Raw genomic sequence first — 27,337 nt, 5'->3', positions numbered from 1 at the left:
GTCTCTCCTTATTGCATTTTATGTCCGCATACTCTAACTTACATCTCGTGCTGTGCTGTTACACATTTTTAAACCACTCTAGTTCAAGGTTTTGCAACGCGTTCCTTGTGAACGCACCCCCAGCGGTTCATTTGATTAGCTGTACTGTAAACAACGTGGTGCAGCAAAATGGGAGACGACTTGGGTGAGGAGTGGTGGAAGCATGACTCTAAATCAGGTATAGTCTTCAGTTTTGTGTCAGTATAATTTCTAAGTTGGCACAGTTGGGAGTGTATCATTTGTGTCATTTGGAGCTGACGCCAAGCTTGTTCAAGCAAACCTCCCGTAAGCTAGCGTTAGCCAAAACTTCCTAGTTGTGTTTGAAGCACTAATTTGCACCCCTGTGATGTCATGACAAGTTAATTTAGACACTACAAACGAGTATATCATATATTATATTGTATTACGTGTGTTTCTCTCTTAATTTGTGTGCAGACACATTAGAGTTCTTGACATGTGAAACACGCGTGTAACCTTAAAGTTGTACAAGTATCTTATATACTGTAATGTATCTTATATGCAGTTAGTGTAGTTAACTTCCCTGCACTTAAATTATGACCCCGAATCTTTATTTCACATATACTGTGATCAAGTAATCGTACGTGTGCTTCGTCCTTCTTGGGTGTAGTTTACTCCTCTGACCACCAGAGGGCAGGGACGCACGTGGTTTTAGACAGCCCGGAAGAAGCAGCCACCATATAGCCAACATGAGGAGGATAACACGTATTAAAGTGCTGATATTTCCAAATTAATAGTTTTGGAAGATAAGATATGTATTTGCCATTAATTAGTCACCAAACGAAGCTAAAAACACGTACAGTACAGGTTCGTTGTTTTTGTTGTACTTTTGACGCTGAAAGTTGAATATATTGTAAGTAACGCGCTAAGTTCACCTTTTGGTAAATAACTGTTTGCTACTTTTTTTCCTTATAAAATGTTGGTTTCTAGTAAGACAGCATCGATTACACTTGCTAACTTTGTCATGTCATATTGTTTAATATATTAAACTGTGTGGTGCAGCTTACAACTAAGGGTTGCTAAGAGTTGTTATCGTTTTGTGTGTTTTGCTTTTCTCTGGTCATTTGTGTGTGTGTGTGTGTGTGTGTGTGTGTGTGTGTCTGTGTACGTGTTTTGGCATGATGGGAGGCTCTAAAATTGTGTGTGATTTTCATCGAAATCCAAAATATACTATACTAAAATATACTTCTCAGACGGGTGCAAGTTCCAGTGGTGGTACATGGGTTCCACGTCATGGTATTCAGGAACATAACAATAAAACATACAGTTATAGAACAGACATATACATATGAAAGAATTGTACAAATACAAAATTGTTATCCAAAGATGAGCTGAAATTTTTATTAAAATTAAAAGTGTGGAAATATGAACGTTTAACTCATCTCATATTCCACAAGACAGTTAATTACCTGTGAGTACAAGCCATATTCTCAGCTGAGGTAGCAAAACAGCCTGCAAAAGCAAAATACCATTTTTACCAAAAAAACATTTTTGTCATTGGTTAATAAGTGAAAGAAAGGTCGACGCATTAAGAGATAAGAGATTGTATTGTAACAGTGTTGTATTTTTCATACAGGTGGTACATAAAAAGTAGGTATTGTACAAAACATTTTGTATGAAAATATGGTGTTTCATCATAGGAAATTGCATAGTTGCAGAGGAACATATGCACTTGGTATTCAGAATGGTTCCAATTGACCTCATCGTATTACATAGAGGAGTGTGAGGCCGGAGAGGCTGCAGGAGATATGGTAATGCTACTGGTAATCTTGCCAACACCTTTAACGTGGCAGCCATTGGCCAGTACTTGAGTCCTCTGCTCGTGTCGCAGGTAGTATGGCCCTACAGGTGGCGCCATGCTATGAGGTGGGAGATAAGGGCTCCCTAGGTGGATGTGGATCTTATTGTCCTCTGTGGTGATGATGCTAGGACTTGAGTCGGGGCTACTGTTGGCGCACACGTGGTGCCAGCTGTTCTGACGTTCGGGTGACTTGCAGAATGTAGCAGACTGGCTTCCCATGTCAGCTGGCTCCGGAGAACAAGTCCGGACGGTCAGAATCTGGATGGGAAGGTCCGGTGTCGCCGAGCGAGATGAATTCGGGCTCATCATTCGAGAGATGGGCGTTCCGTTAAGCAGGGAAATGGTGCGGTCAGGACTCGAAGGTGGGCTTTTAGCATTGAGTGGATTCTGGATGATGGTGATTCTTTGGTTCGGTGTGTTCCCAGCGGACGGGATGAAGGCGGTGCTGGTGTAAGAGGGGGATGTGTCTGAAGTGGGGCTGCTGATCTCAAGGGTGGCTGTGTTTAGAATGTGATGAGGGGTCACCTTGATTTGCAGGGGCTGCCCAGGTGTGTGCGTTAACATCATCACATCACCATTTGGCGCTTGGTGCACATTGAGCCCATTGGCTGGGTGGCCTCTGTTTTGGCACACAATGTTGTTGGCACTGTTTAAGCTGTTGAGGTTGTTGACCAGACTTGATTCCTGGCTGTCTGTGACTTGTACGTTGTGGTTTGGATCCTCATTGTTGCCTTTCCCATCAAATGTTTTGTTAATTATCGAGGGGAGTTGGCAATCTGGAGGCAGGTTGGCTATGGAATCGGTTTGCACCTCCTTGGTGGCATGGTAAAGGTTTGCATGGTCTTCGTTCTCACCTCCCGGTGTTAGGTTTTTCAGCCGTCTATGTCGCTCTAGCTCGCTACTCAGTTCCCTCATCTCTTGGGCTAGTTCCCTGTTCCTGGCTTCCTGGTGGGTCAGCTTACCCTGGAGTACAGAGTGATCCGTCTGCACCCTGCTGATGGATTCCTCTGTCCCCATCAGCTTCTGCAGTTGCTCCTTCAGGGTTTTAACCTCTCTCCCGAGCAGTCTGGACTTGACTTGCTCCTTCTGAAGACGACAAAGGAGGAGATGCTCCTGGTTGACCTCCTGCTTCTCTGCCTGCTTGTATCCAGAAAGCTCCTTTTTAGCCATATCCAGTTCTTTGACGAGAGACTTGGATTTCATCTGTTCATCCTGGAATCTCTTTTCCAGAGATTCATAGCTGTCTTCTACCTTCATTAGCTCTTTCTCCATCATCTCTTTCTCTTGCAGTCTTTTCTGTAGCCTCTCCAGCTCCCATGTTAGCTGTTTGACTTTGTTTTCTTCTGTTTGGCAACGAGGGCTGGCATTGTTGGGGATGGAGCCTTGCATGTACTTCTCCTCCTTTTCTCTCCTGTTCTCCAAAACCTGTAACCTTTTCCTCATTGTGGCCATTTTACTCTCTAGCTCTGCATTTCTCTGCTCCTCCGCTGAGAGTCTTGCCTGTAGATCATCCCTTTCATTCTCCTTGCCCTTTATCCTTTCGTCCATATCTGCCTTGGAGCTCAGCGCCCCCTCTTCTCTTTTGTTCCCCCAGCCACCGAGCTTTTCTTCAGCTTGCTGTAGCCTCTCGGACACGTTCTTCCTGTCCTCCGCCAAGGCCGCCGTCAGGGACCTGAGCATGACAAGGTCCCGTCTAATCGCCGCTTCACTCTTCTCCAGTTGGCTTTCACTCGACTCCAGCTCTCTCACCCTGACCTTCAGGGAGTCCACCTCACCTGACAGTAACTTGCTTGCATCTCTCTCTCTTTCCAAACTATCCCGCAGACTACGACATTCTTGTTTGCTTTTGCCCAAAGCCTCCTCTATCCTGTCCAGTTCGCTGATTCTACCATTTAGCCCGTCCACCTCAACTTTCAGGCTACAGCAGTTTTTGGTCTCCTTCACCAGTCTGCGGTCCAGATCCTGGCACTGGTCGCTCATGCGGATAAGTTCCTCGTCCTTCCCTTCCATTTCCACCACCCGTCTCCTCAGTACCTCCACTTCTGACAGCGACCCCTGTTGTCCTGGGTCTCGATCACTTGCCTCCTGAAGTTCCACATCCTTCTCCCTAGTGGCATTCCTCCTCTCTTCTAGGGCATCGATTCGGCGACCAATGCTCACATGCTGCTGTCGCAGCGGCTGATTTTGAGTTGCCCCTTCAGCGAGTTGAGCCGTCATGGTGCGGCAGGAGCGCTGGAATTCTCGACTCTGTCGCTCCACCTCAGGATGCATCGAATTCAGCTGCTGCTGCCGACGCCTCTCTTTTGCCGGCCTGACCTTCTGGTCAACACTGTCAGCGATGATGCTTATTTTTCTGACATAACACTGGTGCTCCTTTAGCAGCTCCTCAAAGCGTTGTTGCTCCTTCACAAGCAGCAGTGCGAAAGCCTTCAGCTTGTTGAGCTCTCCTTTTAGAAACAACACTTCCTTCTCTGTGTTTGTCTCCTTTAGCTCCCGGTATTGCCGTTCCTTTACAATCAGGAGCTTCAGTCTGTGGAGGCAGGGAGCAAAGGGGGAGGGATCATTAGTTATGTCCAAAGAATGTATTTGAATGGGTTTATAGCGGAACAGTGTATTTCATTCACTAAGGACATGAGGTAATGTTTAAACATTTTGGCCGCAGCTGATAAACACAAATGATTTCCCTCTTATGGTTTATTTCCAGCATAAACATTTATTTAAAGCCTAAGGAGAACTGAATCACTTGCTTCTACCTACTGAAGAACACAGAACATTATGTTCTCTCCGTTCATATTAGCGTCGCTCTTGTGTATCGACGTGTAGGACGTAAGGCATGTTATCTGTGTAACATGTATCAGCATTGTTATGCATGAGGCCGCCCAGCATCGTGAATTAGTATGTTTTCACAGGCATGGCAGATGGTCCCTCAGTGGGGAGTGTTTGGTAATTAAGAATTTTCTCACCCTCCAGTACATTTAAAACTCCATCCCGTCGTCACCCTCCCGACTGTGCACATAAAAAAAAATGTCCCAGCTAACGCAGAGATGCATTCCCATTGAGTCATAGACTGACTACTTTTAACAGTCTATTGTTCTGCTTCTATGAAACGTATGGTTTCCCCTATAATTATTGTCCTCTAAACCTCGCGTATCTTTTAAACATTTTTTTTTATCATCTTACGAATTTTGAGTGTAATTCTGGAAGTAATAATATAGTATAAAAAAGTAATCATTCAGAAAGTTAAAAAACCTTGAATTCAGTTTCTTAAAGACTTTGTGTTATGTTGTTTGTAATCTTTCATTGAGGCTATTTAGTTCAGAGCATTCAAAAGCCTTGAATCCATTTTCTTAGTTTGTAATCTTTCTTTGTTAACAAGGCTTCTTGACAAATACAACTTTTAAAAAGTAGTGTAAAATACCTACTGGAAGTTAAATAGTCCTACCTGTCCCAGGGACCTCTGTCCTTCCCTTTAACAATCCTCTGAGATTTAGATGGGCCTCAACTTTTTCACCTCTCTCCCTATTCCCGGAGATCCCAGTGATGTGGACATTCCATGCGGAAAACCAAACATTATGAGAAGTGCTCTGCGCACCGACTCTTGCTTGCAGCCAGCAGCAGCCATTACATCATCGGCCAAGCCTTTTATGGTCATAGCCTGTACTGCTGTGTGTGTGTGTGTGTGTGTGTGTGTGTGTGTGTGTCAGGTATTGTTCATGTTTTGAGACCCTGGTGGGGGCCATCATTTTGTTGAAAAAGAGCCCCTCAGAAGGTAAACTTTTGAATTGCCGGGTGAGATTTGTTTAGGGTCTGGCATTTAGTGGTTATAGTTAGGGTTAAGTCTCCAACAAAGTGTGTAATGTGCTCTGAAGTGATGGAAATATGACTGTGTGTGTGTGTGTTTTTGTTTTTTTTACTGGAGTTGAGGCCATTCCAGATGAGCTCATTGTGCAGCCATGCCAAAGAGGCTAATAGGAAGGACAGAATGTGTTGGCATGTCCAAAGAACTGTAGTTCATCTAAGTGTGTGCTCGCGATTGTCCTTGTGCGTGTGCGTGTGTTTCTCACATGTGTTTTACAAAATGGCGTGTTTTTGTGTGTCGTAGCCGTTTTTGCCTGGGGGCCTGATAACCTGACTGTGAGATGACATCACTTCATCGGCCCACAATTACATCCATATGTTTCTCTCTCTCTCCTAACTACTTAATGTGTCTCGCTATCCATCCTTTTTTTTTATTGAATTATAACATTTTTGGCCGCAGGCTCGCCTGACATAGTCGTCAGTTCTGTTGTTTGTCGAGCGTTCGCTGCATCTTGTTTCCAGTATATGTAGCGTTTGAGGTAAAACAGAACTAAACATTTTGGTTATGTGACAGATCACGGTTCGACTAAAAGTAACAGATAAACAATGTGAAAAGTGTAATACCATGGCTCCAATTTCCACTTTGGATATTAACCCTTAAAGGTCCTTTTCAAAAAAAAAAAAAAAAATCACACATTTTGACCTTAATGACAAAAAATGTCAGCATTCTAAAAATTGCTGTAAAAAGATCATATATTAATATTTATTTGCACTATAAACGAGTTAGTCATTTAAAACTAGTTCTGCCAGAAATATACAGTATATATCAAGTTGTAATTATATTTTGGGAGTTTTAACCCTTTGAATGAATCTGTTGAATGTTGATTTTACTTCACTGTTATTGAAAACAGAAATCATTTATTGTTATTGGGTCAGTGATCAGCAGCACCATTGATTTTCATGCATTATTGTTGTCAAAAACTACTATAAAAATGAGTACTCTCAAGATTTTATAAAAAAATCATTAATTTTCTATGCCTCTTATCCCCACTAGGGTTGCGGGAAGTAGGCTAGAGTCTGTCCCAGCTCACTCTGGGAGAGAGGCGGGGTATTCCCTGGACTGGTTCGCAGCCAATTGCACATATAGACAAACAACCATTCACAATCTCATTCGTATCTATGTACAGTTTAGAGTTTCCAGTTAACCTAACATGCATGTTTTTGGAATGTGGTACCCGGAGAAAACCCACACATGCACGGGGAGAACATGCAAACTCCACACAGAGATGTCCAACGCAGAACACAAACCTCCCAGATCTCCTGACCGTGTGGCCAACATGCTAACCACTTGGCCAACATGCAGCAATTAAAAAAAAAAAAGAAAAAAGAAATGAAGAGCTTAATTATGATCTGCGTAGGTATTTTCATTTAAATGTATTACATTATTGTGGAAGATCAAAATGTTTACAGTATATACAGTGGAACCTGGTTAGCATCATTAATTAATTCCAGAAGGTCCGACTGTAACCAAAATGGATGTTAACCAAATACATTTTTTTAAAAGGAAAAAATTGTGGTGTAAATTTTTGACATTAACCGCAAAACACGTAACTGAGGTTCCACTGTACAGTCGGCCCTCATTTATCGCGGTTAATTGGTTCCAGACCCGACCGTGATAGCTGAATTTCTGCGAAGTAGGATTCAATATTATTAAATGGAATATTTTTGTTGTTAGAGCGTAGAAAACCTGTTTCTGACCTTCTAAAAATGTTTTTTATTAGATCCCTGTAGGCGTGAAATAGCACCCTATAGTCACCTTTTATCCTCCTATTACCTAATATAGTAAACATGGTAAGCGATAATCAGACATAGTAACTCACATTATGCACAACTGCTGGCTTTGTTTACACCACATTGCGCAACTCTTACGCACAGGCTACAGAATCTCTGCAGGAGGGACACAAGAGAAGACACTGCTTGAAGCATAGCAAGTTCCTGAGCTAACAAGTTAGCCTCCAATTTATTTCTTTATTTTAAACTTAAGAAAAGGTTTGAAACTGACTGGGCAAGAAGGACAAAGAAAGAAGCCAAAAATGTACCACTTCCACACTGAGTGGGAAGAGAACTTTTTTCCACTATGTCATGTCGGACGCTGCGTCCATGTGCTCCATGTGCAGTGCAAGCTAATGTAATGTCTGATCAATGCAACTGACTGACCATTGTTTTCCACCCCCAACAACTCAAGCACAAGAAGCCCAACGCATAAAAAGGGATTTGATAAAATTCCCATACAGAAACAGTTAAATTAAGATAAAACAATTAGATTAACTCAATTAAAAAAAAATCACTGAATAGGACAAGTTAAGCACAATTAATTTTTTGACACCCATCGTAAAAAAAATAATATATTAATGTTTCGCCCCTCCCCCGCTTTAAACAAGTCACTCTTTAAAAACGGCTTCTGTCTGAAATGTACATATGAAGTTTTAATTATATTTGGCATTTTTTAACTCTTTAAAGCAGCAGCCCCCAACCTTTCTGAGCCCATGGGCAGGCTCTTGCTATTGTCATTTACTGATGTATAAAACAAGGACAAGTCTAATATCAAATGAAAAGCACAAAAGGAATAGTGACTCACCACTGATATGATAATAGTGTGGTTTGATATGTGTGAGTGGCAGATGCAGCTTGTTTTTATGGGGTCGGACGGGAATGGCAACAACATCTTCAATGCCATTGTGGGAAGTTCAGAGTAGTTTTCATTTAATGAAAAGACGAAAGAACCAACTTTGTGCCCCCAACTTTGACCCCGATGTAATGTCAGAGTAAAATAAAAGTCTACATTATTTTGTAATTATTTACAAAACATTTTTTCAATGTCTTTCAGAGAGCAGAGAACATAGATGTTTTAAAATTGTATATCTTTTGGCAAATGTCGCCCATATTCATTCAACACAAGCTAAATGGCTTGAAAATCAATAATTGCATGGCACAAAATGTCCCCGGGAGTTCTTAAATGTTAACTATGCATGCCACATGATAAAACTGAGTGGTATCTACGCACCAAAGGGGCAGCAGTTAACGTATAAATGCAAATGACTCACCTGTGAATGCTTGGCATTAAAACCCTGCTTACCAGATATGAACAACAAAATGAGTGTGCCCCTGAGTTGACTTCAGCTTGTGCTCGCTGTTGACATAATTGGCTAGCTGGCAACTCTAGCCCATCTGAAATCAAACCTTGCTATCATTAAGTTTTATGACTTCACAGGAATATGAGTGGTGTTCCTGAGTACAGATCCAAGTCTGGTATCATTAGTAAATAACCTAACTAGAGTTCTCTCAGACTGGAGGTTAAACTCCACATTCCTCCCCGCACACCCACAGCTCCCACTGCAGAGGTCATAAAGTCCTTGTTCCCATAGAGGACCTGACATCTGCATCGCTTGTCCTCAATTACAAGCATGAGCCCATCCCGCAAAGACTTTTCCAAGAAAGCCTTCAAGCGTGGAGCGATATAAAATATGGCCCCGTGTGCAGGGACAACCGTCTTTTCGGTTGTCCTATTTTTATTCAGGGGTGTAATTTTACTAAAATTATTTTTTTTTCAAGCATCTGCCTCTTAAGGTTCCATATATCCTCAAATAGTGGCCTCTGCTGCAATAGATGCCGTGTCGCATGTAACGAAGAACACAAGAAGTGCAAGAGTAAATCAATAAAACATATGGCAAACTAAAATAAAACAATACACACATCAGGATGGTCTCACTGCCATTCTACAAGTGCTCTCCATCTTCACTGCAGGGATCAGAAATTCCAAATAAGAGCTAATATTGACATCTGCGTTGTTTCGCTCTGCCCTTACACAATTATTCCCACAAAAGCTTCCTCTCAAATCTAAACCTCATTCAAACAAGCACCCGGTACTCTGTGCAGTTGAGAAAAAAAGAAGTATGGCGGAACTTAGCGACTAATCGTCAATAAGTCATGACCATTTGTCGACTTTGGGGACAGCTAACGTGTCCTCCAAAGCATTTTGACCAGAACCCATAGGGTGCGTGTCTTCTTTCATGTCGAGAAAAGCGGTCGACCATGTATGCCGACGTCGACTTAAGCAGGCACTTTTAATAATAATAACAGTAGTAATAATAACAATAATAGCAATGTGGTGGACTGGGACCCGATGAGTTGTTAGAGACAGGTTGGCGACATAAGTGGGACTGACTTGAGTGGGTTTCCATTTTAATTAAACAGGGATTGATGTATAACATAGTGTCTTTGTTGCTTTTTGGATTGCGCAAGTTCCTGTCAAATATGCAACACCACCACCGGTGTTAGTAATGAAATCACAATGGCAATTGAGCAATCGGTTAATAATGCCAGCTGTTTCGAATAGAGCTGAACCTTTTGAGCTGAACTCCTTGAAGTTGTCCAATACTGAATTTTGCAGAAAAATGTGGAACATTTCAGTACTGCTTATGTTGATACACACTATATTGATAAATGTCATACAGAAAATCCTTGAGAGAAAAAAGAACTTTCAATGTGCATCTGTTTCTTTTCAAAGACTCAACAAAGAAGACAGCATCATGTCTTTTTTTTTTTCCACAAGCACCCCCATGTGCAAAACAGATGAGCTGATCTGGATGCAAACTATACACTGAATTCCAGTCATTGCATATCATCTCCTGCGCCGTACCACAATCCCTGCTGCATGTCAAAAAATGTGCAAGCCGCATTGAAACAACTCGCTTGTTCCAGAATCCATTTTATGTGTTTGTGTTTCATACATAAACATTTGCTTGTTAAAACGCTACACTAGTTTGTGCATTGTCAAATTGCGTGATACCCCGTATAATTATTTCATTTTGATTGGGACGGGCGTAGGGCTAATTTTCCTCCAAAGTAGCCTTAATAAATATATATGTTGTCAACTTGTTGTTGACTTAACCATATTGTACTGAGCAGCCATGACAGACCACACTTGTGGCTCTGCATGCGTTTTAAAATGTCGGTTGCATTGCTCAGCAGTTGGTGTTGTGTTTGTTAACTTGCCGTTCTATACAATAAAATCATCAGTGGTATTAATGCTGGAGGAGCTGTTTGCTCCTTAACATTGGTTCTGTTATACTTATAATATACTCATGTGCTAATATACTTTGTTAATATACATGGTCATGTGGTCAAAGACAGCTATGTTTTCCTTTCCACTTTCTCATGCGCTAAATATCATTAATATAGTTCAAAAATGGCTGGCGACCAGTCCAGGGTGTACCCCGCCTCTCGCCCAAAGTCAGCTGGGATAGGCTCCAGCATATCCGCGACCCTAGTGAGGATAAGCGGTATAGAAAATGGATGGATAATTTAAAAATTTAAGGGACTATGCAGCTGGCTTAAGATTACATTTTTTTTTTCCAAACAAAAAATATAAGAACACCACCACCAGCTAGCATACAGTATGTTACCAAAAGAAGTTTAAAAAGACAGATTGTCCAAAAATATATTTTTCACATTTACAAACTAAATCAGGTTTCAGCACCTTGGCGCGTTTGTTCCATAGAACAACGGCATGAACGGGGTGAGCCCTTTTGTCAGTCATATAATCTCTTTGTCTCGGTGGGTGGAGGCGGGGCCGCTAGTATACACACAGAGTGCAAAAGACTGTAACATGGTAGAAATTAAATTAGTAGCTTGCAATATATTGTCGTATTTTTTTAGATTTTTTTTCATTGTACTTTTCTTAAAAGTAGTCGTCCCTTGATTGTAGTGGTTAATTGGACTCAGCCAGACTCAACCGTGATAAACAGATTTCCGTGATATAGGTTTCAATGTTAATAAATGGAATATTTTTGTAGTTAGAACATAGAAAACCTGTTTATGACTTTCTAAATACGTTTTTTAATATTATCAGAGCCCTGTAGACATGAAATAACACCTATATCACGTTGCCTATAATTTTTTTTGTTTAGACCGCATTGCGCAACTCTTATGCTGCAGGGACTCGAGACGGCTTCCTACAAGCTAGCGTGCTAACCAGTTAGCCTCGAATTGAGTTCTTATAAACTGAAGAAGCCAATAACTTGCCACTTCCACACGGAATGGGAGGAGAACTTTTCTTCCACTCCATGTCATGTCATGCCATGGCTGACTTCATGACTTCATGCAGTGTTAAGGTATTGTAATATAAGGTTTTATTAACTAACTAATTTCTGAAAAAATGCGATATAGCAACAGTTAAAATCTCATCTCGTTCTCGAAAGACCTGATCTCTTGTATCGTCTCCTCGTGTCTCCTCGTATATAGTGTCACGAGACAAGAGTGCATAGAGAAATCTAAAAATTCTACACTACTACGGGACCATAAACCTATTTTCTTCTCGCTGTCCAAAAATTTTGGTCGTATCCCAAATCCGGGTATGGAAGCGTTCACATTTTAAGACAGAACTGTTATTTGCCATTAGAACAACACCAACTGGAATACCTATGTATGTTTAGGGTATTTATTACTTATATTTTAACAGTAAGAATCACAGTAAACAGATTATTTTTGGTCTTAAATTGCAACGTTTTCCTGTGTGGATCGCTAATAAGTGATTGCACTGTTACACACAAATGCAGACTAGTGTTCCAAAAAGCTGCAAAAGTCTCTACATAATTACATCACACAGTGGCCTCAAAATAGCATAGCAGCAGCACCAGTAACCACCTTCATGCTAGACCTAGCCATACACCCACTGACCTAGCGGTACCTCCAGACCTAGCCATACCCGCAGGCCACATCTGAATATACTGGTAATTTGGAAAGGGAAGCTTTCTGGCCACCATCAATTTTGATCCTATTTGACTTCAGACGCGGTACTGGATGACTAAGGGCGACAAGTGTGCCAAAACTACATGGAATGTGTAATTGCATATGTACGTGTTTATGTGTTTACAAGAGAGAGCAGAACTTGGCCACATTTGGCAACTGGATCCAAGCAACCAATCCGGGCTGTGATGGACTAAGTCTAAGTGGTGTAACTTTCAATGAGCATTACAGATCACCATTAACTTTTCTAAAACTGTAAAACTGTATCACATGTATGTCAGCGAGTCCAGATGGGGTTTTTTTTTCTACAGTATGCTACGACACTTAAATCATTCTGCTTCCTCAGCTGTGGTAAAAGTTGGTCTACAAAGCAAATAACTGCAACTGTCTCTAATTAGCACCGAACCAAAAACATTGGCATTACCAGCTGTGACTGGTTTGTATTAACTTTACAAAATGGCAGTAGGTACATTTGAAGTATCATGAGTGATCAGAATCCAGCAACTTTATCTACTTCTACATACGCTTTAAAATGTTGCTACTCAGTTGTTGGTGTGAAACTCACGCGTGTTGCATTTACCACTACTACAACATTGGTTCTGTGGCTGCTGTTTTGTGCAATATACCCACAGTATTAATGTTGTCAGAAAGAGCTACAGTTTTACCTTTCACCTTTTCATGCTTGTCATGCATAATGAGTTTTAAAATTTACGAAATTGCCTCTGTCCAACACCTTCCAATTAAGGGCTTGTCCTCTTTGAGGTTTAGGTAAATAAACAGCTCAACTATAATTACGTTTGGCATTTAGGGTCGTCTTATAGTTGCTATTTAAATTTGTTGGTATGTATGAACCATTGGGGGGCGTGCCGCACCAACCTCTCTCGGTCCTCTTCCAGTAACGTTGTAATGCGGTTACTCCTACAAACGAAATCCCAGTGGCTCCTCTCTTGCTCCTCGATCCTTCGTATGGCATCACAGTGACTGTTGGATACATCCAGAAGTTGCTCCTGCATCCGTTTGAATGACCATTTTTGGGACTCGATGAAGTTATTCATCTGCTAAGCAATGGAGCAAAAAACATGATATGACAAACAGGAAGGGAGTTTAAAAAAAAAGATTTTCTCAATATGCTTTTATAGCCCCAATGCCTCAGCAACTGCAGATACTGCAAGAATCCCAATGAAAAGTACTCTGTCAGGTGAAAAAATACGGGAGGTGGGGTTGTTGAATCATTACAGTATAATTGCCTCTCCTGCAGCACAAAATTACACAATGTGCAGTCAATTAGCAGTAATTAATGCGCGTTTGTCAGATGGTGCTGTGTTCACCTCATTAGATTTGATTAGCGGCTTCAAATGGTGTTTGGTTTCTTATTATTGGTACCTCAGCTGTAACTGTTTTGCACACATCCTGCAGGTTTTCCTGTTGTGACCGCAGTGAGTCTCTGTGTAGGGCACGAAGCGCCCCCTCCAGGGCAATGAAACCATAGTGGGCCTCCAATAGAACCGAGTCCGTCCTTTCTGATTTCAGCACCTCGATGACTTCATCTCTTGCCTGCCATGACGAACAACAGGGGCAGTGAGTTTGAGAGGTTCATGTGGCTCGTGGGTATTGTTCTACATTTGGCTACCTCCAAAAAAATCTCAAGTTTATCCAAACCTGAAGCTCTCCCTCCAGAACACTAAGTAGGAACAACATGTCGTCACGGGAAAGGTCTCCGTTTGCACCACGTCTACTCCGTCTCTTGTCTGGCTTGTTATCCCTCTGAACGCGGACCTTGGGAGGATTCGGGATCTCAGGAATTGGGTGGTTGCAAGACTTAGAGTTGTGTTTCTTGGGAGAAGTTTGTTCCCAGTGAACTCTGTTGCTGCCTTTATCAACATGATGCATTTCTAGGAAGGACAGGAGAGTTGGTGAATGAGCAAACAACAGAGACATCACGGCTATAGTGTGTTTATTCTGTGGTTCACTTCAAAATCAGAGAATCTCTTGTCATAACAGTGTTACAGACTGTGTTATCAGGTCTACAGATATTAGATGAAAGATATCTAAAGAGAAGATATTCATTTTCTGGCCATGACGTACTTTGTATCAAATAGCTTTCAGCAGATAACCCCCAGGCAGACAATGCAGACACTATGGTTAAACTGGATTCATCTAATAGTTTGAGGCCTCGGATTATCCAGTGTTATTTTTATTTTGAGCTTTCATCAGCTATGGAGTAATGTTCTCCATCACCTCATGTGATAATCACAAATGCTAATGGAGCTCTCTCAGCTAAGAGTGCTTTCAGATGAGCTTTCTTTGGGCCATTTTAAGTCAACGCTGGTTAGGTTTCCCCCTTGGTTGATTTGGTTCCAAAACATCTAGCAGTAGGTTGATAATCTTCACTTCTATCCAACTCTAAAATAACGACTTAGATCTGGTTTTTTTTGGCCAGGTGTGAACACTGAATTGAGGTATGATCCATTTGGTCCACACAGTATTTCGATTACTGTTAAGGTTCCAAACTAACTCTACTTCGGGGACGACAAGAAAGTACAGTAATTTACCTGCATCCAATTCAACCATAAAATGCCTTGTAGCGGATAACCATAACGGTAATGGTTTAGTTTATTTGAACACACATACGTTTTACTTTGGTACACATCACATATTACCATTCATGATTTAAAATGTCCAAAAAGAGTAGAAAGAAACGGAGCTTATTCCATCCTACCCCCTCTTTGTTTCACATCATTTGCTAAAACATTTATTCACTTCCTATTCGACTTGTGCCCTTTACCGGTTCTGAAATAACACGAGAAAATGATCAAGTAACATAATAATGTGTTACAATAAAGTTGAGGTTTGTAAATCTATATAAATAAATTGTATACCACTCATAATAAATAAAAAATATAACAAACGAAGAAGTTACTAGTTGACACAAAAGTTGTTGGATGATGAGTGAGTGCAAACAATGTAATACTTCAGATAGTCCTACAAGAAATGGAGAATAAGGAGTAAGTGCGACAGCCATATGAGATAACAAAGTACAGGTATTTTTCCCTGTGGTTCAGGATTGTTCTTCCTTAAAACATCAACGGCTTGTACTGTTTCTTGAAATGATTCATTTTAGTGCTTTGTTTGAGTTCTTTACTCAATCTGTTCCATACTTTTATTCCACATGCTGATATGCTGAAGGTTTTTGTGCGTATAATTGTGTTGAGTTTAGATCATATTTCTGCTCTCTTGATGAGAAGAATTGTAGGTTAAGTTTTGCTTTATTCATAATTTTAGCTGTTTGAACGTTTACCAGGTCAACAATTGTTAATAACTTAGATTTTAGGAATAAAGGGTTTTTTATGTTCTCTTTAAACAGCAATTAGCCAGCAAACTGACCTTTTTTTAGTACAGTTAATGAGTGAAGTGTACTTTTACACTTATTTCCCCATATCTCCACACAATAAGATAAGTATGGTAAAACCAGAGAACAATAGAGAGTATGGAGTGATTTTTGTTCCAGAACATATTGTGCTTTGTTCAGTTTAGAAGTACAGTATGTCACTTTATGTTGTATATTTTTAATGTGGGATTTCAAGCTCATTTTGTCGTCTATTATATTGTATTTTTGTTCAATTTCTACACCGTCTATTTGCGTATGTGTCCTTTCTGCTATTACCAAATAACATTATTTTAGTTTTACTTAGGTTAAGGGATAGTCCATTTTTTATCAAACCATCTTTTTAGTATGGTCATATCATCTTTGACTTATTTTATTAGCGCTTGCATGCTTTCTTCAGAGCAAAATGCAGTAGTACCGTCTGCAAATAATGCTAGCTTTAGGTCTTGGGTGACTTTACAGATGTCATAGGTTGAACAGTTTTGGTCCCAGTATTGAGCCCTGGGGTATGCTGTACGATATCTTTAAGCTTGCAGATGTATATTCACCTAACTTCACATATTCCATCCTGTTTGCCGAGTAGCTTTTTACCTAGTTCGAAACTACCACTCTGATTCCATACCTTCCTAGTTTGTTAATTAAGATATTGTGATTAATTGTAGCAAATGCTTTTGTTAAATCCATAAATACTGCGGCTGCATTGGTAATTTCCTTGGTTATTTCAATTAATGCCGCTCTGTAGCCACATTGGCTGTGCGCCAGTAGTTCATTTTTATTTATAAATGTATTTAACCTGTTGTTGAATAGCTTTTCAGTGATGTTAGAAAATTGTGGCAATAAATTTCTTTATTGATCGGTAGTTAGTAAATTGTTGTTTTTCTCCAGTTTTTAAAATTGCTAGTACTTTAGCTATTTCCATTTTGTTTGGAAATATACCAGTTTGAAATAATAAATTACTGATGTACGTCAGTGGTTGTCGTTTCCATTTCGATTCCAGTAAAGTCGATGTTTTTGCTTTACATTTATTGACAATATCAATTTTTTTTTTTTTTTGTCACACCAATGAGGAATATGGAGTTGGGATTCTTGTCCATACTTTTATTCCCTTCCTCTACTGTCATGTAATTTGGGATCCTTTCTTCCACATTTGGTCCAATATTTACAAAGTGTTTAACAGTGGCAAACCGGGTAGTATTTGGTTTGTTTGGAAGCAAATTCAATTGTGGACAAACTCCAAGGGTTGCTCTTGCATTGTTCCATTAGGTCCGCACCTGAAATTGATTACTGTTATGGTTCCAAACGATCTTTGGTTCAGTTTCAACAAGGACATAATCAACCCTGATCCCATCCAACTAGCAAATGATTGAATCTGGCATTTGGCGTAATGATTGTTTGGAATCAAACTAATAAAGCTGTATTGTGGAGCAACTCACCCAGTTGGTTTTGAATCAGTCGAACTCTGGTTCGCGTTCAACGAGAAGGTAATCAACCTTGACCTTGATCTGATCCAACTAGAAAATGATGAAATCAGGCCCTGCATAATGGTGCCATAACTAGAGGTAGCATGTCCACAAATGAGACTTACAGAAAATGTATTGTGTTACCGCGTATCGTCAGTTCCTGTTTACTTTCATGCCACCATAAAGAGAAGAGGGCGATCTCACGTGGTTTGCGGTGACACAACTTTACAAACCCAGACAAAGATTCACTATCGGTCCGTTTTACACAATGGGGATGACTTTTTCAAAACACAAACTTCTTCAAACATTTGCATTCCACTTTTACAAAAAATGAAATCATTGGATGTCAGATCTTGATTGCATGTAGTTTTCCAAATGTTTTTGTCTGTGGTGTGTGTGTGTGTGTGCACAGTAGGTGGTCTGTTCATTATTGTATTTGCCAAGGTCCATAAATCACATGGTAAGCATCAAGTTGGAAAGCTAAACAATGACTGCTTGACGATCAGTAATGTAATAAATATGCTCAACATTTTTTCGCTCTGATGTAAACTTTGTCCTCTGAGAAGTCTCCTCCCCTCTTTAGATTTCTTTGACAGACAGTTGTGAAATTCTACTGTTTGCTATTTTGTGTACATGGGCCTTTTCTCTCTCTCGATGCTAGATTCCACAATAATTGCGTCAGTGTTACAAGCATAATCCATATAACTGCTGTCACTTAAGCTTGATTTAGAAGATAGCAAGGACTTGTACAAATGAGAACGAGGTTTTATGCACAAGGAAAGGGCTTTGGGTGAACTCCAGCCTGAAGGATTCAGGATTGGGATGTTGTTGTGGTGGTTGCCATGACAGCAGGCCAGCGTCAGCCCAGTATGGCTGCGTTCACACCACACAATAAAAAAAAAAAAAAGAAAAAGTTTGTGTGCTTAGTGTTCACACTGTTAACTTTGTCATGTGACCAAAGGCTGCACAGTAAAGAACATATGCAATAAAGCGAGGACTTGATTGGGCAGCTTTCATCACACGTTATGCAACATAACTACAATATTCCAAACCAAAATATGGTGTACTGTGTTGGCTATGTAGGTAGAGGTTTTTTGTGAAATCTCAGATGGTAAATAGAGCAGAAGATAGAAACAACTTACTTTTTAAAAGTGTGTCGTCTCTCACACAAACACACACACACGCGCGCGCACACACACACACACACACACACACACACACACACACACACACACACACACAGAGAGAGCAGAGCAAAGTGACAGCATTGGTCCACGCAGCGTTCACATTTGAGCTCAAGTGAACAGAGTTCACTTCTCGGTCTCGGCCCATTGGTTTGGTGCACACCAGGGTTCAACCGATCGCATGCCATACACCAAACGAACCAAAGTTCTTTTTCAGCGAACATGACAAGTGTGAACGCACCAGGGTTTCCGCTAAATGTAATTGATCGTGGCGCACCACCACAACAAAATAAAAGCCGCCACACCTTAAAAATGATTTATTTTTAAACTTGAAAACAATATTAAGTAATATATTTTATGAATGTATATACTATATAGATACATATATAGCATTCTATTTATGCACATATTGATCACAATTAGTTTGAAAACAATTGAAAATATCATAAAAATGTTTTACTATACTATATTGTGATAAACATGCACCGTAATCGCCTGTCTGCCTGTCTCACTTACCCATGTGTGAGCAGATAAAGTACGCAGCTTGTGTTGATGTTCATTTTGTTCCGTATTATCCTGAGAATGAAAAATTGTCCGTCAAATATGTAGTCAATTGACGACAGCTCGTCACAGGCTAAGCCAGCTTGTGTGATCGTTCACATTTCAAACTCATTCGACTTTGTGGCGTCTTTGTTTACACATTTTCCCGGCTCTCACTGCCTCTCTAGCGGCAGCTAGCTAGCTTATTTTTGTCCCACGGGTGAGCTACAAGTGGCTATCACTCGTCACATTGCTAACTTTCAAGGTGTCACTTAATCTTGTTCTCGTTATCATTATACTTATTATACTTATTATACTTATTATAATGGTTGTGTGTATAAGTTGTTCAACATAACTCTGCCATTAAATGAACAGTTTTGCAATGTTCTGGGTTCATGTTCTGCTGGTTTTTGAAAAACGTAAAACAAATACGTTAATGAATAAATAAGTCATAAAAATTATTATTATGTCATAATAAAAAAATTTAAAAAATTGCCGACACAGCAGCCCACCACCACAGCTTCAGAAAATCCTAGGGGAAACCCTGCGCACCCTATGCCTAATGTGCAAGACTGCAAAAAAGTGACCTAAGAAGTCATTTATAACATCAGTAGGTCGGGATGTAACTGCTACTGTTTGATAAAGTGTGTATTTACTCCTCTTACATGTAACTACAACCCACTTTTGTAAGGTCATGACCCATGTAATTATCCCCCAATTGTGACGGTATAATGGCAGCATTTTAAGTCTGAAAGCAATTTGTCTGGGGCGAAAACCCCCACCCACTTCCAGGAACAAGTCGATTGATTGCCATTATATCCATCCAGCGCCATTGACCCTCCATTAAACCAAGTCACCGCTATTGACGCATGGGTAAAAAAATGACAAGGCAAGGCCGTTTTCTATCTTGCCCACTTCCTCCACTGTCATTGGCTCTTATTGATTTGCTCTTATCTGACACTAAGGCTTATTGGGGGTGGGCTTTTGGAGACCGAGAGTATGAACTATCTTGTCTTTGTGCTTCAGTTTTTCTGACCTTTTTTTGTGTTTATTGTGCCTTCATTGGTTTAAGTGAATGAATGAACTAGAAATGCATGGTCCTAGATGACCACAATATATCCCAACAGGTATCCTCCAATTGTTTATGACGGTTTTTATGTACCGTAAGAGTTGTTTGACAAAACAATCGGGTTCCAATAGAGACGTCAGCTCAAATGAAACTTTTCAATGATGTTGAATTTATGAGAAAAATCTTTGAATACACCATTTAGAGTCAGCTTTCCAAGCATGAAAAAAGATTTGGCCGATTCTTAAAGCAATTGAGGATGGAATTGAGTCCACTGGTTGGCTACAGAGGTGCGGTTGGCTCAGTGTCAACTAGTTGGGCTGTCAAAAGGACAACGTGGGAAATTGATCTATGGTCGCGCTATGGCAACTCCTCTGGGCACAGTAAATCTGCTCAATACAACACTGACATGGAAATAGGAGTTCAGAACATCCATCCCATTAAAAGTAACATTTGATACAGTTAATCAATGAATTGATCATTAATTTTCCCCCTAATTAAATATTTTGTCAAATGTCCATTCTAAATTAATATAAAACTATATTAAAAAAAAAAAAAAAACAGTACAGTCGTCCCTTGCCACATTGCGGTTCAAATTCCGCAGCTTCACACTATCACAGTTTTTCAAACATATATTAATAAATAAATCATGCGGTTTCGTGGTTGAATACGGCCTATTAGTCCAAAAATATGCATATTGAAGCAAATGTTTTGTTTATAAATTAAGCATTGTCAAACATAAAAATGAACTAAAATACAAATATAAGGAATTAAGAAGCCGCATCGAAATTGGGACTGTAGTAGTTTACATTGGTCACTAGGTGTCAGTAACTGTTGGGTGAGACAAGCACCAGACTTGATCGCCAGAACAACAGGCTTTTATTGATGGTTTACATGATCTCACAACAGGCAAAGTAATAATAATAACATGATAATCATAATAACATAACAGGCTACTGTTGTGGCCGTAATCCAGCTAAAACTCAACTTTGAACCCGAGACGTCACTTCCTGTAGACATTTATAGCAACACGCACAAGCTTGAGTCTTGTTTATGTCTTAAATGGTTTATTTTCTCTGATTCTATCTACTATATTGTTATTTCATGTCCAGAAGGCTCTAATAATGTTAAACATGAATAGAAGATTGTAAACATGTTTGCTATGCCATAACTACGAAAATATTCCATTCATCAAGAATTCACTTATCACGGCCGGGTCTGGAACCAATTCACCGTGATAAGCAAGGGATTATTGTATTTTTAATAAAATAGCAGTTCTCAGAAATGAATTGCATGTTACTTTTCCTGCTTTGTTGATGAAGGAAATGCACAGTAGCTTATAGTCCACATTGTTTGGTAATCTATACCAACAGATAGCTATATACAGCATAGAGTTTGAATTTAAACAACTAATCCACGCCAATGACAGTGAAGATGCTTTAAACAGAATTAATACTGATGATAATGATGAAGTTCTAGCAGGGAATAACACTTACTTGCAGTTGTGGATCCGTTTATCTCCAGGTGAAATCCTTGACGCTCTTTACCATTGTGTCCTCACGTCACATTCATTTCCAGTCTGACGCTGTAGCCGGGGGAGGTTGTGGCGGTTGTTGGCTTGCTCAGTCAATGGTGCAGAATGGAGGGGATGGTGTTTTCAGATGATGATGATGATGATGATGATAGACAGCATGTCTGTTCTAATGGCACGAGATGCGGAGGAGTCTGGCCCTGACAGAATGGAAAAGGGGCGGAGCTAGCCAGAAAGCTATTTGAGTGAACTACGATCTCTCGCTCAGCCTTTGTCATTTTCTTCTTGTTATTATGTGAGTCTCTGACAGTAATGTGACCAGGGAAGAAGAACATAAGCAGGCGCTGATGATGATAATGGATGAGATGCAACTAATCCAATGAAGGGGGTGAAATGGTAAAATAAGGGGACAAACATGTCGGTGGCTCGGTGTTTTATACACTCACGGGCCACAACATTAGGCACACCTACTCTGAGGTCCACAGGAACTGTCACACACTGAACATACCAATGCTGTCAGAGAAGTTTAATTTAAAACACAACATTGGTTGACCTTCAGCTGTCACATAGTAAATAATGGAAATATACTGTAATTATCAGTTCCAGTGTCAAACTGTGCCAATCAACCACTATTAACTATACAGGCCATTTTTTAAGTAATTTTTCAAACTTAAAATCCGCCTTTACAAATATATTAATTCTGATTGTTTACTGATTTGACTGATTAAACGTCTCTTTTTTTGTAGGTTGTTCTGAGGAGGCGGCAGAAGAAGAGGACCGCAAGACGAAACCGACAGAAGAAGTAAACGTACAAAAGAAATCAATGAAGAGAAAGAAGGCAACAGAAAAATCTGCGATGCCAAAGAAGATTTTGAAGACAAATGACCAACAGGTATCACTATATAAAGCACTGTAAATGCTCTAATTCTACCCGGGGCATTTATTTAACCTAAAACGCACACAGACATGGTATTAACTGGCAGCAGGCGATAATTGGACTTCATATTTTAACTTTAGTAAAGCCATTTGGAAAGATAAATGTAGCTCTCTTTGACCACATGGTCATTTATTAACAAGTATATTGCCCGGCACACCAGCAACAGAACCATTCATTGGGGAGCAATATTTTAAAGTGCATGCAGAGGTAGATAAAGCTGCTGGATGCTGACCATTCATGAAACGGTAGTCCCTCGTTTATTGCAGAACCAAAGTAGCATTCAATATTAATAAATGTAACATTTTTGTAGTTATGGCATAGAAAACCTTCTAAATAGGGTTTTTAACATCATTAGAGCCCTCTAGACAGGAGGTAACACCCATATGATTCCATCAATACATTGGTTAGGAACACACTACTGTATATAAAGTGCAGTAATGCCAAAAATCGCATTTGCTAATTTTTTTCAATCACATTGAATTCTAAGTTTCTATTTGTTCTGTCCATCCATCCATTTTCTATGCCGCTTATCCTCATTAGGGTCACGGGGGTATGCTTTAGCCTATCCCAGCTGACTTTGGGCGAGAGGCGGGGTAAACCCTGGACTGGTCGTCAGCCAATCGCAGTCCATTTGTTTTGTCCAGTCATATTTTATTCTGAGCCTCCAATATTTATTGGCCTCTAAATATACGGAAGTCCCTTGTTTATCCCGGTTAATTGGTTCCATACCTGACGGTTATTGAATCGGATTGAACTGAATTTCCATGAATTAGGATTTCTTATTTATTAATCAAATACTTGTGTATTTAGAGCATAGAAAGCCTGTTTATGATCTTCTGCATACAGTTTTTAACATTATTAGAGCCCTCTAGACATGAAATAACACCCCTATAGTCACCTTTACACTCGTGTTACCCAATATAGTAGACATAATCAGAGAAAATAAGACTCATGCTCGTGTTTGCAATAAATGTCTTCCGGGCGTGTGGACAGGAACTGACGCTAGGTGTTCAGAGTTGAGCATTAGCTGGATTACAGCCACAACAGTAAACCATGTTATTGTTGTCATTATTGTTATGGTAATTATTGTGCCTGATGTAAGATGATTCTAGTTTGCAATAAAAGCCTTTCGGCTTGTGTTGTGGTGCTTGTTACTAGTGACACCCAGTGGCCAGTGTAGTTTACTACATTGAATCGACCTCTTTTAATGCCTTCTACTGTATTTGTATTTTAGTTCTTTTAGCCATTTTTATTCTTGAAAATGCTTAATAAGTCGTAAAATTTTCTTAAATATGCATGCATATATATTTTTAATAATATGCATGCATATTTAAAAACAAAAAAAATGAATGGAAGGGCCACCCTAGCAAATATGTAGTGTAAACATGATATGGAGTAGTGCAAATATGAGAATTAGTCCTTGTTCAGGGAAATTTGCTTTTATAGCCTACTAGTGAAGACTCTGTGGTCAACTGAATAGGGGAATGCATTGGAGTGTTGCTGTAATAATACAAATACAAAAATGCTACAGAAAGGTGATTTGTTATTGTTTTTATTAATGAAAACACCCAGAAAAAATAGTCATCAGCATGGTCTTACAGCAGTGCAGCAAGTGCAAATGTAACATTGTCCAGGTGATGTTGGCATGAGTGAGTGAAAGTTAAACCGGGAACACTTCCACCTCCCAATTTCACTACATTTTTGACAAACCAAGAATAGACAGTTGGTACTTTTTTGGGAAATATGGTGAACCCAAATCTACCGTGTTTTTTGTTTTGCCTCAGGCGTCAATCATTCAGCCGGAGGAGCCTGGGAAGTCGAGTACATCCTCCAAAAAGAGAAAGGTAGCAGATGTTATGTTATGACTCAAAACGTCTACAGTCGATGACTTCAATTTTGTCCTGCTGTCCAGAGGAAGAAGAAGAAGACAATTACTGATGTCTTAGCCTCCGCTGAGCCCGAACCAGGCTGTCCTGCAGACCTGCAGAACCTGCTCACACACTACTTCGCAGACAAGCGCTCCTTGATCGAGCTGGAGGAGCTCAAACTGCACGGTGAGTCGTCCTCGCTTCATACTTACTTACATTTTTAGCATTAAAGATGCAAAATCCAATCCAATGTACTGTAGGTGAATATATGCTAAGCTATCTGAAGACAAACAGAACATCCACATCTTAGCTTTGTGTTGTATGTGACAAAGCAAATTGGTGTAATTTCTAGTAATCTCATTAATCATGCATTACCTTTATTTTTACAATATGCTGAGCAACGATAAAAAACGAGCTGCGGGTGGAAATTTGCCCACGGGCCGCACTTTGGAGACTGCTGCATTACACTGATGCCAGATCCCTTCCCCCCCCAGATTCTTTTTTCCTGTCCTGCAATGACCTGACACACAGCCTCTCCTCATATCTAAAGCAGAGTGAGTACAAAGTACAGTGTGCAAAAGTCTTTGGACGCCACTAGCTTACCACTCGTACCAGGAAGTACTCAACCACACACAAATCAGCCATCTCGCTATTTTTTTTCGGCGACGGTCTGTCTTTTAGGGTTGTTAATTACCACCTCTTTTGTTCTTCTTTTTTTTTTTGCTTAAGTTTGTCCCAAGTGGGCCAAAGTGCAGAAACAGCACACACAGAAAAGTTCTGTGGTGTTGCTCATTGTCTGCAGCTCCGCCCTCCGAGCCATCGAACTCATCAAGTACGACCTTTTTGAACGCTGTAATTGCACCAAGGTCTTTCGCGTATCTAATTGTCTTTCATTCTCAGGCAGCTGACGACCTTCAAGGGAGAAGCCAAGGCCGTGAAGCTGTTTGCCAAACACATCAAGGTCCGACTGAGATGTCAGTCATTTCATCGCTAGTCCGTTTTCTAGACTGAACTAACGTCCCATTTGTCTTTTTGATGTGAAGATAGAGGAGCAGGTGAAGCTCCTGCAGAAGGGGGTCACTCACATCGGAGTGGGGACGCCCGCTCGGATCAGTGCGCTTATTGAGAAAGGTATGCGTGATTCTCCTTATTAAAAGGGATTTTCTAGCTTTAACATCATTTAATTTCCGTCTTTCTCAGATGGGTTGAACTTGCAGGCCTTACGCTTTGTGGTTCTGGACTGGAACTGGAGAGACCAGAAGCTCAGGAAGATGATGGACATTCCGGAGGTTAGCTACCGCCCCCTGCTGGCACCGAACTACACACACTAGTTTACTCTGTGAAATCAAACATCTGTCAGATCGTAATGTGGAAGATGAGCATAAAGACCTTTAAAGCCATATAAGTTCACAATTGTTAGACCTTTTTAAAGGGTGTTTAATGTGTGAAAAAATGAATAGAATTATATAAAATTAATATAGTTATAGTTACTATATTTGGGGTGGTCCCTGTGTTGTATTTTTGGACTATTTCTTTCCATGTCCTTTTATATATTCTCAGTCCAAGAAATGTCTGCTTCCTAAAAACAGCTATGAAAATATATATTCATATTTTTCTAGGAGTCAATCTCAAGCCTGAAAAATACGGTACATAACAGATAATAATCCAGTTTTTTCCTTGGGGGAAAAAAAGCCAAACTATTTTCTCGTTATTATTATTATTAGTAGTAGTCGTAGTAGTCATAGACGACGACGGTGAGATGTTTGATTTTCATGCATTGTTTATTCATTATTATTTTATATAATAATAATTATTATTTTTTTAACTGCTAGCTGGATGTCCATACCAAAAATTGCTCTAAAAATGTCATGTTAATATTGTTTTCCACTTAAACACGTCAGTCTTTTGAAACTACTTTGGCCTTAAATATACATGTCAGGTGTTAATTGTAGTTTGGGGTTTTTAACTCTTTATAAGCCTGTATGTTTACATAACTCCACAGTTTTTTTTTAATTTAAAAAATAATAATTATAACACAGGTGGAAAATAAAAGGTGAGAAATTTTTGGTACATGCTTTGAATAGGAAAAACGTAGCACATCTTGTGGACAGATATAAAAATCTGAATAATTTTTAATAATATATAATAAATATATAAGAACAGTGGAAGGCCAGGAAGGTGAGTAAAGAATTGCATTACGTAATGTAAAGACTTGGGGCCAAAAATGATATTTTCAATGCAGAAAGAAATGTGTTGCTTTTTGTGTAGCGTAATTATTCAAACGATGAATACCCTCTGTCATATTCAACCTATATTCATTCACAACAGCCAAAATGTCTCATTGAATGAAAATTGGTTAAACAGGTTTCAAATTGCTAATTTCTTTAGCATTTAGGCTAATCCACCTACTTTCTTAGGCAATTGCAATTGATTTCTTTTCTTTCTTTTTCTTTCAGATCAAAGTGGATTTAATTAAGCTGCTGGAGAGCGGGGTTCTCGAGCAATGCAAAGCAAATAAAGTCAAAATTGGACTATTTTAATGGCAAATTGTCAACTTGCAACGTGCTCGGTGGACCCTTCCTGTTTGCTTTTTTGTATGGTGCTGTTTAGCATTGTTACTATTTTCAGTGTTGGGTAACAGCAGTTGTCCTCAATAATTAGACGTTTTGGATTGAAGCAGAAAGCATCCCACAATTTAACAGCAGCAAATATGTCTCCTAGTAATAAAGATAATAAAAATCTCTTTGAAAAGAAATGAGTAAGCCACTATTTGAGGGATTACGGTGGTTTATGTGTGGTGCAGGGACAGTGATACGGAACAGGAAGAGGCAAGTCAAGAGAAAGAATTGCGGTTAATTAGTAACAGCGAGAGGCCAGTTGTGATGTGTGTGTTTGCGTAGAGT

General features: G+C 39.8%; 3 protein-coding genes across 4 annotated transcripts; 1 reads left to right on the top strand and 2 right to left on the bottom strand.

The window, feature by feature from the left end:
* On the top strand, window positions 1-27,039 carry cmss1 (cms1 ribosomal small subunit homolog). The gene is made up of 10 exons (XM_054786363.1): window positions 1-217; window positions 22,376-22,521; window positions 24,351-24,410; window positions 24,479-24,620; window positions 24,929-24,988; window positions 25,164-25,266; window positions 25,335-25,395; window positions 25,478-25,565; window positions 25,635-25,723; window positions 26,891-27,039. Exons 1-10 carry the CDS (start codon window positions 169-171, stop codon window positions 26,972-26,974), a joined length of 882 nt encoding a protein of 293 aa, XP_054642338.1. The 5' UTR covers window positions 1-168; the 3' UTR covers window positions 26,975-27,039.
* On the bottom strand, window positions 1,377-5,480 carry LOC129187294 (filamin A-interacting protein 1-like). Of its 2 annotated transcripts, none has more exons than XM_054786351.1 (2): window positions 5,281-5,480; window positions 1,377-4,388 (listed from the first exon to the last, which is right to left on the bottom strand). In XM_054786351.1, exon 2 carries the CDS (start codon window positions 4,127-4,129, stop codon window positions 1,766-1,768), a length of 2,364 nt encoding a protein of 787 aa, XP_054642326.1. In that variant the 5' UTR covers window positions 4,130-4,388; window positions 5,281-5,480; the 3' UTR covers window positions 1,377-1,765. The 2 variants fall into 2 exon arrangements, with proteins under 2 accessions (XP_054642326.1, XP_054642325.1); XM_054786350.1 differs by having other exon boundaries at window positions 5,301-5,480.
* Window positions 13,770-17,447, bottom strand: LOC129187300 (filamin A-interacting protein 1-like). Its single transcript, XM_054786364.1, has 3 exons — window positions 17,282-17,447; window positions 14,123-14,355; window positions 13,770-14,017 (listed from the first exon to the last, which is right to left on the bottom strand). Exons 2-3 carry the CDS (start codon window positions 14,351-14,353, stop codon window positions 13,796-13,798), a joined length of 453 nt encoding a protein of 150 aa, XP_054642339.1. The 5' UTR covers window positions 14,354-14,355; window positions 17,282-17,447; the 3' UTR covers window positions 13,770-13,795.
* Window positions 27,040-27,337: the final 298 nt, after the last annotated feature.

Source organism: Dunckerocampus dactyliophorus, chromosome 9, assembly GCF_027744805.1.
Source record: "Dunckerocampus dactyliophorus isolate RoL2022-P2 chromosome 9, RoL_Ddac_1.1, whole genome shotgun sequence".
Taxonomy (NCBI): Eukaryota; Metazoa; Chordata; class Actinopteri; order Syngnathiformes; family Syngnathidae; genus Dunckerocampus; species Dunckerocampus dactyliophorus.
This window is presented reverse-complemented; position numbering and strand designations above follow the sequence as displayed.